The 14,374-nt window shown below is 50.3% G+C and overlaps 1 protein-coding gene across 1 annotated transcript in view; it reads left to right on the top strand.

The window, feature by feature from the left end:
• The window catches only part of slc12a5a (solute carrier family 12 member 5a), a 41,545-nt gene that overhangs the window by 4,060 nt on the left and 23,111 nt on the right, over positions 1-14,374 (top strand). The window contains exons 2-3 of the mRNA XM_047025443.1: positions 10,780-10,877; positions 11,443-11,577. Of these exons, the coding sequence (XP_046881399.1) occupies positions 10,780-10,877; positions 11,443-11,577 (233 nt within the window). The remainder of the gene's footprint in view (positions 1-10,779; positions 10,878-11,442; positions 11,578-14,374) is intronic.

The raw sequence follows: 14,374 nt of genomic DNA on the forward strand, positions 1-14,374 counted from the left end.
TGTGCTGAGCCTGACCACTGCGGTCCACCTGAGCGACTGGGAGACTTGCCCAGGCTGCAGGACGGCCTCAGGCAGCACAGGAATGAACATGTCATCTCCAACTGGCCAAAAATGAAGACATGCCCTGCCTTGCTCTGCTCTGCTCGGCTCTGCTCTGCTCTGCTCTGCCCTGCTCTGCCTTGCTCTGCCCTGCTCTGCCCTGCTCTGCCTTGCTCTGCCCTGCTCTGCTCTGCCTTGTTCTGCCCTGCCCTGCTCTGCCCTGCTCTGCCTTGCTCTGCCTTGCTCTGCTCTGCTCTGCCTTGCTCTGCTCTGCTTTGCCCTGCTCTGCCCTGCTTTGCCCTGCTTTGCCCTGCCTTGCTCTGCTCTGCCCTGCCTTGCTTTGCCCTGCTCTGCCCTGCTCTGCCTTGCCCTGCTCTGCCCTGTTCTGCTCTGCCCTGCTCTGCTCTGCCCTGCCCTGCTCTGCCCTGCCCTGCTCTGCCCTGCCCTGCCCTGCCCTGCCCTGCCCTGCTTAGCTTGGCTATGCTTTGTTTTGATGGTTTTCCAACAGGTAATTAGGCATACTATTGGAAAAGAGGTTGAGAGAGTTTTATGGATACATAAACATGTAAATCCCACAGACACACACATACGCACACAGACTGTTTACACAAACACACAGATACCCAAACGCACGCAGAAAGACATACATGTGCGCGCACACACACACACACACACACACACATCTGTCACATCCAGAGAAGTTCTGTCTCCTGACAGTGTGTCTGAATTCATGTTTTATTCAGCTGGAGTGTCCTCATTGCTGTCAGTCATCCTGCAGAGTGTGTGTGTGTGTGTGTGTGTGTGTGTGTGTGTGTGTGGTGGGGGGAGGTACTGGGTGTTAGCTGGTGAGTGATGGGTTCTGCATGCTTGGCTGTTCACAGCACGTCACACACACACACACACACCGTCACACAAACCCAGAAATGTAATATTCCCAACACATAGCCAGCTTGTTGTATTGTTCAGACTACTGCTAAATGGGATGGTTTAGAGTCTGGATGACAGAACAATAGTAGAACAATACCAGCGATGCTAAGCATTTAGGTGAACTCATCTTAACCCACCTGAGTACAAATGTAAAGATCGACTCACATAAATCTGCCAACAAATCCTCCAGCTTAAGCCGGCATCGAACTACATCATACACGACTATATCAGGTGTCAAGGTGCCTTTTAGAGTTACATTACATTTAATCATTTAGCAGACGCTCTTATCCAGAGCGACTTACAGTAAGTACAGGGACATTCCCCCGAGGCAAGTAGGGTGAAGTGCCTTGCCCAAGGACACAACGTTATTTGGCACGGCCGGGAATCGAACTGGCGACCTTCAGATTACTAGCCTGATTCCCTAACCTCTCAGCCACCTGACTCCCAGAGTCAGAGTTAGGAGTTGAGATGCTCATTGGCTTTTCCTGTTCTTTCTCTCATGTAAAACAGTAAGGTTAAATGTTGTATTTAGTTAGACATTTAGATATTATAATCTCTATTGGCCGGAATGTGCTTCCCTCTCCTCGTGTCTCCATAGCAACATGTACCTTGTGTCAGCTGTGTTGACACTGTGAATCTGAGTCACTAATCTCAGTGAACCCTCCTGTTGATTAGCGATTAGAGAGCCAATAACCTGGAAGACATTCCAACAGGCAACATGGACCAACCAAAATGGTGGCATTGGACTCCCTGGCATCTTGGCAGCAGTTGATCACATCTCTGGAGAGGGGGAGGGAGGGAAAGAGAGAGAGAGAGAGATGGATCACCTGCTACCTGCTTCCTGTCACCAAGAGTAACGAGCAGCGTTCACACCCCCATGCTGCCATGCTGCCATGAGCCAGCACATAATTCCAGCACACACGCCCCTCATCCACCATTGGTTGTCGCCCCCCCTTACCCCCCTACCCTCCACACCACCCTCCACATACCCCTACCACCCCCTACCCATGGCCCCCCTGAGACTCTGCCTCAGCGAGAACCTTCCAGGCTTTGCTGTTCCATTCCGCTACGGAACTCTCCGGAGGCCCTTATCATCCTGCCAGACGCAGAGGGAGACGAGGCCATAGACAGGCATGATGTAACTGAGAGAGAGAGAGAGAGAGAGAGAGAGAGAGAGAGGGAGAGGGAGAGGGAGAGGGAGAGGGAGAGGGAGAGGGAGAGGGAGAGGGAGAGGGGGAGGGGGAGGGGGAGGGGGAGGGGGAGGGGGGGGAGGGAGGGAGGGACGGAGGGACGGAGGGACGGAGGGACGGAGGGACGGAGGGAGGGACAACATTCAACAATTCAGGCAACAATTTAACTCTGATGTGTTGTCTGGGTGATGCTCTCTCCAAACCAGTTATTTTACCTCAGTGTGTGTGTGTGTGTGCCTGTGTGGTAGAACTCACATGAAAGTAACAATGTTCCAGAGAGTGTTTTATTCACATGCTGTGAGGCAGCCAATTAAACATGTAGAGAGTGTTAGGTAATGTTGTTAACCTTCACATAGGCCTGCTGACAAGGACACATCCATCTCACTGAAAGTGTGTGTGCGCGTGTGTGTTCTGTGTTTGAGAAGGGCAAAACAGTCTAAAGCAGATATCAGTCACTGTCAGTGCCTCTGCAGTCCCTGGCTTAGCTCCATACACACACACACACACACAATAGAGAGGTACACACACACACCACGGAGAGATATTATGCATAATTCAAGAGCGATCAAAGCTAGACGCTCCATCGTGTGAGTCAGTAGTCCCACCAGGGCTCATGCAGACTCACACGCACACAAGCACAAACGTACATAGATACACACAGTAATACACACCTGCCTGTCTGTCTCTGTCTCTCGCTCTCTCTCTCTCTGTCTGTCTGTCCGCCTGTCTGTCTGTTTCTGAGGAGCAGAGTGTAAGCTGTGTTCTCTCATCTCTGTCTATCCTGAATGCTGTCCATTATTTATTTATCCTCCAGAGAGTAGAAATGCCTGGAAGATTAGCCTTACACGCAGGTCTCAGCCTTGCAGTGGGGCTTACACACACCGCATACACACACTCACACACACACACGCATGCACACACACACAGGGTATCAGTAAAAAGGCTGGGCAATGTTAGCGCGGCCAGGTAATGCTCCTCTACTGAAGCAGCAGATATATCCTGACTGTAGGAGTCTTATCAGACCTGGCCAGACCTGAGAACGAGAAGCAGAAAGAGCGAGAGAGAGCGAGAGAGAGCGAGAGAGAGAGAGAGAGAGAGAGAGAGAGAGAGAGAAAAGAGAGAGGGAGGGAGGGAGGGAGAGGGAGAGGGAGAGGGAGAGGGAGAGGGAGAGGGAGAGGGAGAGGGAGAGGGAGAGAAAGATGGAGAGAAAGATGGAGAGAAAGATGGAGAGAAAGATGGAGAGATAGTCTTTCCTTGGTCATGTGACTCCCCTCTTGAAGTTTATAGCCTCATAAATTGTCCTCATCATGTCTGATCTATACACACACCCACACACCCACACACACACACACACACACACACACTGACCACACTGGACTGGATCTTGACCTTTTCTGCCTCTCCCCGTTGCTGTAGAAACGGCACATTTTTGATTGGGACGTATATGAATGTTTGTGGCAGGCTTATCCACAGCTGGTGGATGTGCTGTGCAGAGCAGCGTAGAACTGATCCAGCTCGTAGAGAAACCAAACCTGTCACTATGGAGACGTGAGTGCCTGGGTGGCGCTGAGCTGGGAGTCAAAACAAGCGAAAGCTGGGATCCTGAGGAGGTTTTGGGTGTGAGGCTTTTAGTGGGAAACTGTCTGGAAGGGATGCTTGGCTTCAGTATGAAGGCAAACCATGCATATGATTCCAAAGGATGAATTATTAAAGTATCGGATTGCACGTACTGTAGCGTCATCAACTGGGATTCCTGGTCATTGCTTGTGTACGAGCCCCATTCAGGGAGACATTATGAAGGATATCAAACACAGTACAAGCCAGGTGAGAGCTGATGAGGTCTACCTGGCATATCTAGCATCCAGTATTCTACCACATTTACATTATTCATTTAGCAGACAATTTTATCCAAAGCGACTTCCAAGAGAGAGCTTCACAAAGTGCATAGGTCACTGATAATAACAACAAGATAGCCCCAAAGCATTGTGGGCAGCCCAAACATGAAGCACATATTGTGAACAACCAAAAATAAGTGCCAAAGGGAAGAACCATAAGAGCATGTAGTTAAACAAGTTACAATTAAACAACATGAATCACTAAAAGAGTAAGTGTACCTGTAGAAAAAGCAAGCAACAGTAAAAAATATTCACAGCGAGTACAATTTAAATCAGTTACCACGGGCCAACAAGAGCAACACGTCTCTAAGCAAGAGTCATTGTGATCCTTGAGGAAACCTTTAGACCTGTCTTGGTGCTTGTTGGCAGGGGTAACAGGAGAACCACATGAAAGGCTCTTATCCAATGGAAAATCCTCTGGAAAATCACAACAAGGGCCTCTCAGGCTTCATTCGGTCGCCATGGAGATTCCGGAGTGGTGGTTTGGTGGGTGGGTTGTTTGGTGTCCTGGCCTCCTGTGCTGCTGCTGACTCTGTCCATGGTCCTGAAGATCTGTGGGGGCCACACGGGTACGAGGGTCTGGAGGTCTGCTGTCTGGACGCTCATCTACACGGCAACACCTGCACATCCAACCCAGTGTGATCGTCTTGTTTCCACTTGTTTCTATTACAAATGGCTTTTCTAGTTACTTCATTTAAGTAGACGACACGCTATTTTAAGTGTCAGTGTACACTTTGGTGCACTGGCAGCCAAATTGACTTAAGCAAGCTAATAACTAAGATGTTTGCACTTAAAGTTGAGTGGGACTCAGCCTGTCCTGTGTTGACGAGAACACAGTTCACATATGTGATTGTCATCTGACTCAGCGACAAACTGGACCCCCTTGCATGTGTAAGACAGCTAGGAAGAGACTGGAGCGTTTGAACCAACGTCGAGCGGCGGAGACTGTTGCTCGCTATTGTATGATAAAGAGAATTTGGCCACTTCAAAAGGACACTAAAGGGTCTTTTGAAGTGAAATGATCTGTTTGATATGTCCTCTGTACACACGCACACACACACACACACACAACAAATAACACACGCATACACCCTCACACACATACACTCACTCATTGGACAGCTGCTCGTTTTTACACACATGCTCACTACTTCTCTCTTTCTCTCTCTCCCTCTCTCTACCTCTCTCTCCACCTCCTCCTCCAGGCTAGCGTCCTGGTCTTGGTGAGATGGGTTTTCTGTGTCTGTCCATCCGCTGCACTCAGCGGTGCAGTGCCCCGCTGTCTAGCTGTCAACAGAGAGGAGAAGAGACGGGGGGGGGGGGGGAGAAGGGAGGTGAGGAGCGAAGAGGAGAGCAGGGAGAGGAGGGAAGGGAGAGGAGAGAACAGGAGAGGAGATGAGAGGGGGGGTGTTGACAGAAGCTCTGAGATGGTGACCTCACCCTTGTGTACACTCTCGTCACCTGGGCTGTGGCTAGATTGCTTTTCTCTCCCAGTAGGGATACTGGTAGACAGTTGGATGGAGGGATGGAGGGATGGAGGGATGGAGGGATGGAGGGATGTGGGAGCTGAGGAGAGGCAGTCCACAGAGGCAGCTGAGGTGTTAATGTGTTCTGCTGAGATTCACACCTGCATGATTCTATCACGGGCCTTGTCACAGACCCAGCCAGATGATAGCCTATCACTTTAGATCAGACCTGGCGAGTGGAGAACTCGTCGTTATCCAATCAGACTTGGCAATAACTACCCCCTCCCCCCCTCTTTTCTTTCTACCCTACTCCCTTTGTCTCTCTCCCTCTCCCTCTCTCTCCACCTTATTTCCTTCTGTCACAGTCTGCTGAGTACTCTAGTGGTGCTTCTTGTCCAGAGATGTGCCAAGTGTAATAAAAACTGGATTGTGATGGGCACTGCTGGCACCAGTTAAGCATTGAGGGGGGAATTATGTTTCTGAGATAAATTGGTTTGCTGGCCGCTCGGAAGTTTAGGAGAGTTTGTAAACCATGACCTCATGATGAAAAAGTGCCCCCACCCTCCTCTCTTTCTACAGTCGTGGCTATAAGTGTTGGCAATGACAATGTTTTGCAAAGTTTGCTGGTTCAGTATTTGAGGAAAATGTTTTCACATGTTTCATATATTTCTATAGAATACAATAAGGCACATTTTCAAGATATGTTAATCGTCCCCCATTTTACAGCAGTCAATCTGCTCTTAAAATCCAATCAGAATGATAGAGTGATTTCACCTGGCTAGAACTAGTTCACACTTTCCCCTGTGCTGATGATATGACTTACTGAAATGATGTTAGCAGTCATTTGATGCCAAGGCCCAGCAAGCTTTGCAAACTCAAAATTGTACGTCACTCCCAATACTTTTGGCCACGGCTGTACAGACATTTGTCTTTCTGTCTTCTCTCTATTTTGTTGTCTATCCTCCCTAGCTTCTCCCTGGTCTCGTAATCGTAATGCATGGCACTCTTATATTTGTTCTTCCTCTCATCCTCCGTCCCTTCTGGCTCCTTCCTCCCAGCCCTGTCAAGCTCCACAGGTTACCAATTACTGCACCCACCCACCCCCCAACCACCCACCCCCCACCCACCCCCCACCCTCCCCCAGGACAACCTCCCAAGCATTAGGAGGGATGTAGCTCTGTACAGACCCCTCACAGGGTCAGCCTCCCACACACACACACACACACACACACACATACACACACACACACACACACACACATACACACACACACACACACATCCACACACACACACACACACACATCCACACACACATCCACACACAAACACACACCACTCTATCTATGTTCCTAGGCTCCACTGGGGCTTAGCGCAGATAGCTGCGGACACACACACACACACAGCTTTGCTGGCTCAACCCCTCAGCAGTCCTCTCTTTCCCTGGCTGCACTGCCACTAAACCTGCTCCCCCAGCTTGGAATTTGGAATCAAGCTTGCTAGGATACACACCACTAGCAAACCTGTAGGCTTTTCTGTGTTGCATACACACAGTACACACTGCTAACCGACAAGATAAGCTAGGTTACAGACCCCGTGTAGGCGGGCTAAGCTAGGTTATGCCCCTCTATCAGAAAGCCTAAGCTAGCTAGGTGAAAGCCCTTTAGCACAGAGGCTAAGCTAGCTAGGTGACAGACCTCTAGCATTGAAGCTAAACTATTTAGCACTGTCTGCTAGCAGGCCTGTAGGCTAGCTAGGATGTGAACAGTTAGCTGAACCGCAGGCAGAAATGTATGAAGCTGGGCTGCGGATCCTTGAGAACACAGACACCATGGGGGACACCTCTGTGTTCAAAGTATCTCAAGTAGTTCAAATATTTGCACTGGCGTATTTGACCCATGCATAGAGTCCCATCGGTGTCTGACGGGGGTCCCTGAATTCCTGAGGGTGATGATGTCACCGTAGGGCTAACCCATCCGATGGGGATTTCCCATCATGCCTCATTAAGGGCTGACGAGACGCTTGGCTTGTCACCACATTAGAGGATGTCATGTAGCTGGCAGGGGGGCTCTCAAACAGACACACACACACACTTTCACACACATGCAGGCGGCCACACACACACACATGCACACACCACACACACAAATACACACACGTGCAAGGATGTCGGGTATCAACTAGGCACAGAGACACATTTTGGACACCAGCTGCCAGTCAGAATCGGACCTAGCTAACAGCCTCTGAGAGGGTGTGTGTGTTTGTCTTTCTGAGATGGAATGCTGCACGGAGATGCTAAATGAACCTGTGGACCATCACAACATGTTTGAGCATGGATTGGACATGTATCACAATGACATTTCAAATGAGTTGCATCACCGCTAAGGCATCTGCAAACATGAAAATGACTTAACCCTTGTGTTATCTTCGGGTCATTCTGACCCATCAGTCATTGTGACCCACCGTCGTATTGCGTCACAACTTTCCCACTTACAAAAAAATGAAGCATTGTCTTTTAACTGTTGGGCTGTCTCAGACTGCGAAGGTTAAAAGATAATCATTTTTATTTGTTTTTGTTTTGGGTAAAATTGGGTGAACACAACGAAGGCTCGTTATGAAACCCGAAGGCAGCACATGGGTTAACACATTCTGGAGCCTATCTGTATGGTTCAGAGTGCTTGGCAAACTTTATGAGATCATAGTACCTCGAAAACATCAGACAAATTCTCTGATAGGATGTCTGAGGCCACATTACGGGATTTTCTTCTTGAACTGATTATCTGCTGTTCTAAGAAATCATTTAAAAACGTCTTTGTAATAATTGTGATCAATGGAATAATTCCTGGACTATGAACGGTGGAAATTTGCAACGTTTTTTGGGGTGCTTTTCTTTATCCAGTAAATGTGTACCCTCTAAGATTCAGGATATGATTTTGTTTCAGTCCATTGATGTCGACGGGGGTGCAGTTTCATCTCTGCAGATACCCGGTTCACCAAATCTCTGGCTGGTCGCCCAGGGCGACCGTCAGATTGACGACCAATAGGATATGAGAGATCAGGGATAAGTGAGGGGAGATGGTCACCGCGGTGACTACCAGAAGCTTCAGTCTTCTAGAACAGTCAGCATCCCTTTGATGTCTGAGTTGGAGTTAATTGGCTATCAGGAGGAATGTTCCGTGGAGAGATCTGTGATTTTAGGACGGGAGGGCTGTGTGTCGCCCCCTCAGGGCGTTACCCTGACAACCACCACATGACCACTGTGTCATCCCTCGTCCCTGGCTTTGTTAAGAGCTGTACCTCGGAGAACTGTCAACCAACTGTGTGTGGGCGTGTGTGCTCCAACACTTTAACATGTGCATGCGTGCGTGCAGAAATGTGACCGTGTGTGTCTGTGTATGCGTGTGTGAGTCTGTTTATGGATGGAATGTGTGATTGTGTACACTGAGGCATATTCACAGCATTAAGGATCAAGCTCAATGTTCATTTCCGGTTTGGGGTGATCAGTCGTGCACCTTATCTGGCCCACAGAGCCCCCTGCAGCTCCAACCTGCGGGCTGGCCTGGCCTGCTGGGGTATTCAGAGACAGGATGCTCTCCAACCCACGGCCCTGCCTACCTTTTAGCCAGAGTGTGTATTCTGGTCTGGGTGTGGGATGAAGCCTGCTGAAGTCTAAGTAGGACTGCAGATGCCTTTCATCTTTTAGTATTCTTTTTTTTTCTATCTGTCTCTTTCAGCCTCTCTCTATCTATCTCTCTCTCTCTCTCTCTCTACCCATTCTGATTGTTCTTTCCTGTGTGTGGTGTATGTTCCCTGTCCATCGTCCGTATCTCCCCATCTCTCTACATCCTCCTCCCTTCTCTGTCTTCCCAGCTCCCATCGACTCAATCTATCTCTGTCTCTCCCCCTCCCTCCACCTCTCTACATCTCCCTCCACCATGCCCTCCCTCCACCTCTCTACCTCTCCCAACACTGTCCTCTCCCTCCATGTCTCTGGCTGTCCTCTCCTCCTTCCTCCTTCCTTCTTCCTCGCTCTCTCGTAGGGAGGGGAGCGTGTGAGTGCTGAGGGGGCCGGCAGCGAGCGATGCCCTCCCCCGGGCGTCATGGCTGCCGTGGCCTCTCTTAAAATAGCTCAGACGCAAGGCGCAGTATGGCGCTCGTTCCAACACATGACCCCAGGAGAGAGAGAGAGATACCGAGGGAAAGAGAGAGAGAGAGAGGGAGAGGGAGAGAGAGAGAGAGAGGGAGAGGGAGAGGGAGAGGGAGAGGGAGAGGGAGGGAGGGAGGGAGGGAGGGAGGGAGGGAGGGAGGGAGGGAGGGAGGGAGAGAGAGAGAGAGAGAGAGAGAGAGAGAGAGAGAGAGAGAGAGACAGAGAGACAGAGAGACAGAGAGAGAGAGGGCAAGAGAGTGTTTCTGATCGGGGTCTGTCTCAGATCTCTGTGTTTGTGGCACAGCGTTTGAACCTGGCAGCATCGTCAGGGCAACATGCCAGGAGGTTTAGCCGAACCCACACACCAGCACAGAATGACTGTCACAGGCCAGCCTCAGTCAACACCTTGGTCTTCAACCCCCCCATTTCCGAGAGGACATTAAACACCAAGGCCGTAATCATAATACGCAATACATATTCAAATCTGGTCAAAATCCCCCCCAATATATTGATATAAAAATATAAATGTGCTACGCTACAACAGGCCGCTGTCCAAAATTATCCTAAAAATGTCCCCCCCCAATGTTGACTCCATGGCTACGGCCTTGTTAAACACAGCGCCTCATTTGGGGGGGTATTCCTTATGCCTCGGGGGGGGTGATTTCGAAGACTCGCTGGATGCCTCTGCTGCAGAGCGCCGGCAACACGCTGTCACGGCGATGACATCACTGTTGGTCCCGGCGGGGGAGGAGAGGGGGCGTGTCTTGGAGGAAAGGGGGCGTGTCTTGGAGGAGAGGGGGCGTGTCTTGTAGGAAAGGGGGCGTGTCTTGGAGGAGAGGGGGCATGTCTGCCACATGGCCTTGATCATACGGAGGGAGAAACATACAGACAACCAGGTCCTGATAACAGTCATCATGAATAATGACCCTGGATAACATGTCTGTCATGCAGTGTTGATGCTGATGTTGATTATGAACGCCGCCATCATATGACTTTGTCTCGAGATGAACTCTACTCACACCTGTCTAGAGTTTGTCTAATCCTCTGTTTTGGAGTAATACATGATCTAATTACATATTTTTCTTTGTGTGTGTGTGTGTGTGTGTATCTCCTAGGTGACGGTAACCCCAAGGAAAGCAGTCCGTTCATCAACAGCAGCGATGCAGCAGAGAAGAGCCAGCAGTATGACAGCAAGCACATGGCCTTGTTTGAGGTGCGCACACACACGCACATACATACACACACACACACACACACACAGACATGCTCGTGCAGGCACACACGCACGCACACACACACACACACACACCTCCTCGATTCGGCTTGTGATTGAATAAGGGGCTTGACATCGATTAATGAGGGTAATTATCATCTGAAGGGCGAGTGGGGACCTCAGGTTAATACAGGCACGTAAAAAACTGCTACAGACAAAGACTTGAACAAAGTCCATTTACTTCACTGGAACACAGAAAACTAAATTCAGAAAAGCTCAGGTATCCTGAAGGGACTTCAAGTTAAACTGATACCTGATACCAAAACAGCAACGCAAAATGGATAAGGTATCATTTTGGCTTTTGGATTAGATCCAACCTTTCAACACTGGAAAAAAAAAACATTTCTTGAACCTCAAAGGCTTTGCTCAATGTGGCATCCATTTTCTGACATTGTGTCTGTGTGTTTGTGTGCCTGTGTGTGTGCGGGTGTGTGTGTGTGTGTGTGTGTGTGTGTGTGTGTGTGTGTGTGTGTGTGTGTGTGTGTGTGTGTGTGTGTGTGTGTAGGAGGAGATGGACACCAGTCCTATGGTGTCGTCACTGCTCAGCAGCCTGGCCAACTACTCCAACCTGCCCCAGGGCAGCAAGGAGCACGAGGAGGCCGAGAACAACGAGGAGCAGCCCCCCAAGAAGCCCATCAAGGTAGGCCCCCTGCTGGTGCCATGCCGTGCCCACACAACCACCAGCACCACACCTGGCCCTCTGCTCAGAGAAGCAAGAAAAGTCTTATCTTTTCAGAGTTTCACTCAGAACCAAACTACACAACACTGACCCAAACATTTAGCATCGGCAAGATCAGTTGTCCCTGCACAGTTGGTCAAAGTTGTAACTGAGTTAGAGTTGAATCTGTGTCGCTGGCTGGCTGGCTGGCTGGCTGGCTGGCTGGCTGTCTGGCTGTCTGGCTGGCTGTCTGGCTGGCTGGCTGGCTGTCTGGCTGTCTGGCTGTCTGGCTGTCTGGCTGGCTGTCTGGCTGGCTGTCTGGCTGTCTGTCTGGCTGTCTGGCTGTCTGGCTGGACTGTTCTGACCCACAGCCTCCAGCTAGGGATGACCTCTGCTCTGTCTCCCAGCACGTCCAATCAAAAAAGCTTGACAGGACAGAGGACAGAGCGACTCATCATGCCTGGGGTTTACTCCTCCAGTCTCTCCCTATTCACCATTCGTCCCTCTCTTGGTTTTCTCCTCCCTGCCTTCCCTCTGGTTGGCGATTCTTCACACTAGTCAAAGTGCACCAGTGTTCATTTAACTTATTAAGTGAACTAAGTCAGCCGAGTTTACTAAGTGATTTTGCCTCAGTCCTGCTGAGGACATCCCTGGGTCATCAAGCCCGCCTTTAGGAGCATGTTGGAGTCAGGTGCCTGAGCGGTTAGAGTATCGAGCCAGTAATCTGAAGGATGCCAGTTCGATTCCCTGTGGTGCCAAATGACGTTGTGTCCTTGGGCAAAGCACTTCACCCTACTTGCCTCGGGGGGAATGTCCCTGTACTTACTGTAAGTCGCTTTGGATAAGAGCGTCTGCTAAATGACTAAATGTAAATGTTGTGTTTTGGCCGGATGGTGGAAGCCGACTGCGGGAGAACAGCGGCAAAATCACATGATCTGGAGCGTTGGTCTCGAGGGTCATTGACATGTGTTTGGGGAGCGGAAGTCTGCTAGTCTGGGCATTGGTGCCCCTCTGGGTGCTGGTTCGGGGCTAATCTCCCCTATGTCACTACGACCCTCCAGGTTGTTAACCAGGCTCCTGTCTGCAGCAGGCAGCTGCTACTCCTATCAGAAAGTCATTCCAGAGGCAATTTTCTCATCGCTGCAACGACACTCTTCATTAAGACTGCCCGCTGTCGGCGCAGTGTGCTATCATTCCCACAAGCTCTTTCCCCCATCCTCTCTATCTCCCGCTCGGCCTCCCTCCCTCGGCTCTCTCCTGTTTCCCCTCTCCTCCTTCTGTCTCGTTCTCTTTTTCTCCTTCCGCTCTCTGTTGACCTCTCTCCTCGGCCTCCTCTCCTTCTTCCTCTTCCTCTCTCTGTCTCTGTCTCTCTCTTTAACTCTGTCTCTGTCTACCTGAAGGAGCGAGTGAGGGAGAGATAGATAGAGAGGGCGTATCATTGTGAAGTCTCTGCAGTGTGGAAGCAGAGATTAGAGAGTCTGCTGGCCAATGACACCAGGGGACAGTCTGGAGGACACAGGGCTTTACATGGAGACGAGCAGAAAGGGAGACACTCTCTCTCTCTCTCTCTCTCTCTCTCTTTCCCTCTCCCTCTCCCTCTCTCTCTTTATTTCTCTCTCTCATTTCCGACTCCCTCCTTATCCTCCTTTCTCTCTCCTTTTTTTGGTCTTATCTTCTTCTCCCCTTCTCCTTTTTCCCCTTCCTTCCTCCTCATGGTTCTTCATTACCTCCTCTTCCCTTTTTGTGGGGTGCCCAACCCCCACATCCCTTCCTTTCCCTTCCTCCCTTCCTCAACTTCCTCTGAGAGCTCTTCTGCAGGGGTGTGATGAAGAATCCCGCACCCCTCCTTTGATGTTGCTTCTCTTCCTGGTGGCTGGGTTTCCAGGCTGCTCCTCCCTCCCCCTCCTCCTCTCTCTCCCTCTCATCCCTCTCTCATTCCTCCCCCCTGTCCTCCCATTAGGAACCTGTCTCACATTAGTATGCACGACGCTAGTCCTCTGAAGGTTGTTTCTTGATTAATGTCACTTCATGTTGCTGTACAGTAGCTTCCGTATTTGACAGGGCTGATCACGGAGCTAAGTAGAGATTTCACAGCGCACGTATGGTTCCACTTAAACGCACAGCCCCGCTGGAGACACAATAACGTCAGGAACGAGATGTTCCATAGCTCTGAATATTCTAGCAAACAGGACAGCCTCACTGGCATCTTCCAGCTGTCAGATACATGCAGCTTTTATGAGCTGAAGCAGGTCAGTGTATTCTTTTAATACTCCTTTCTCTCTGCACCCCCCCTCTCACACACTCACACACACCCACACACACCCACACACACACCACACACTGACCGCTACATGACTAGTTCATCCACAGTAGAGTGTGGAGGGTGATGGTCTTCTCCTCTCTGCTCCGGGTTAATAATTCAACACACCTGAGCAGAAACACACTGGGCCTATCAGCTCCTGTTTGCCAAGCAGAGCATGAAGATGCCATTACAAGCTGACAGTGCGTCTCTCCTCTCTGTCTCCCCCTCTCTCCTCCTTTCCTTTCTTCCTCACAGCCCACCTCCCTACAGCACATCAGTACACCAGGAACCGCAGCATCTGAACTCTCCCACTGTTTGACCTCTTTCTCTCCGACACGTTCTCCCCCCAGGCTATGGCAATCAGGAAGATAAAGACTAGAGAATGGAGCTGGGACTAGGGCTGAGGCTGGGGCTGAGGCTGGGGAAGGGGCTGGGGCTAAAGGCAGGAGGTCAGAGGCTGGAGTCCAGGGGCTAGAT

Source organism: Hypomesus transpacificus, chromosome 9 (genome assembly GCF_021917145.1).
Source record: "Hypomesus transpacificus isolate Combined female chromosome 9, fHypTra1, whole genome shotgun sequence".
In the NCBI taxonomy this organism is placed as follows: Eukaryota; Metazoa; Chordata; class Actinopteri; order Osmeriformes; family Osmeridae; genus Hypomesus; species Hypomesus transpacificus.